General features: G+C 45.9%; 1 protein-coding gene across 1 annotated transcript in view; it reads left to right on the top strand.

Annotated features, from left to right (window-relative positions):
* Window positions 1-89: 89 nt before the first annotated feature.
* gtpbp10 (GTP-binding protein 10 (putative)) overlaps window positions 90-788 on the top strand; it is a gene marked incomplete at its 5' end in the record, with an annotated part of 11,380 nt that continues 10,681 nt past the window's right edge. Inside the window, 3 exon segments of the mRNA XM_013999948.1 lie at window positions 90-283; window positions 390-481; window positions 558-702. Of these exon segments, the coding sequence (XP_013855402.1) occupies window positions 90-283; window positions 390-481; window positions 558-702 (431 nt within the window).

The following is a 788-nucleotide window of genomic DNA, read 5'->3' as shown; positions in this document are numbered from 1 at the left end:
TGGACTTAATCCTCTGATATGATGGGTCACATGTATGAATACTGATAATAATCAGTCTCCAGACAGATGACTCCCACACCTCTCTACAGTACAGAGCCTTTATAGATAATGTGCGTCTGTATGTCCACGGAGGCACCGGTGGGATGGGTTTCCCTCGTATCGGAGGGAGAGGAGGGGACGGGGGAGACGTCTGGGTGGTGGCCACAGAAAACACCTCGTTAAAGAAACTCAAGGACTCCTATCCCACCAGACGTTTCATAGGTGGAACAGGACAAAACAGCAGGTCGGTGCTTTGAGTTCACGTCTCACTGCTCATTTACTGGTTGCACTTGTCAGAAAAATGTTTTATTTGTTGGTTTTGGTCAGAAATATTTGAATTTTGTTTGCAGTGTCAAAGCTTTGACGGGAGCGAAAGGAAAAGACGTAGAGATCCCGGCTCCTGTTGGAATCATTGTTACTGAAGATGACGGCACTGTAATTCGTATGTTGAAAACCTTCTTTAATTATTAGTGTTATCAAAGTGTGACTTCAGTGTAAACACGTGTTTCCTGAACAAGGTGAGCTGAATGTTCGAGGAGATCGTGTCAGGGTGGCTAAAGGAGGATCTGGTGGCATGGTGCACTCTAACTTCTTTCCTAAAAAAAGCAAAGCTCGACACATCAGGCTGGACCTAAAACTGATTGCAGACGTAGGCTTTGTTGGGTGAGAGCGTGCACACACACACACACACACACACACACACACACACACACACACACACACACACACACACACACTCTCTTTAGCTC

This window comes from Austrofundulus limnaeus, unplaced genomic scaffold, assembly GCF_001266775.1.
Source record: "Austrofundulus limnaeus strain Quisiro unplaced genomic scaffold, Austrofundulus_limnaeus-1.0 Scaffold2582, whole genome shotgun sequence".
Lineage (NCBI taxonomy): Eukaryota > Metazoa > Chordata > Actinopteri > Cyprinodontiformes > Rivulidae > Austrofundulus > Austrofundulus limnaeus.
Note: the sequence above shows the minus strand (reverse complement) of the source record. Positions and strands in the feature narration are given on the sequence as shown.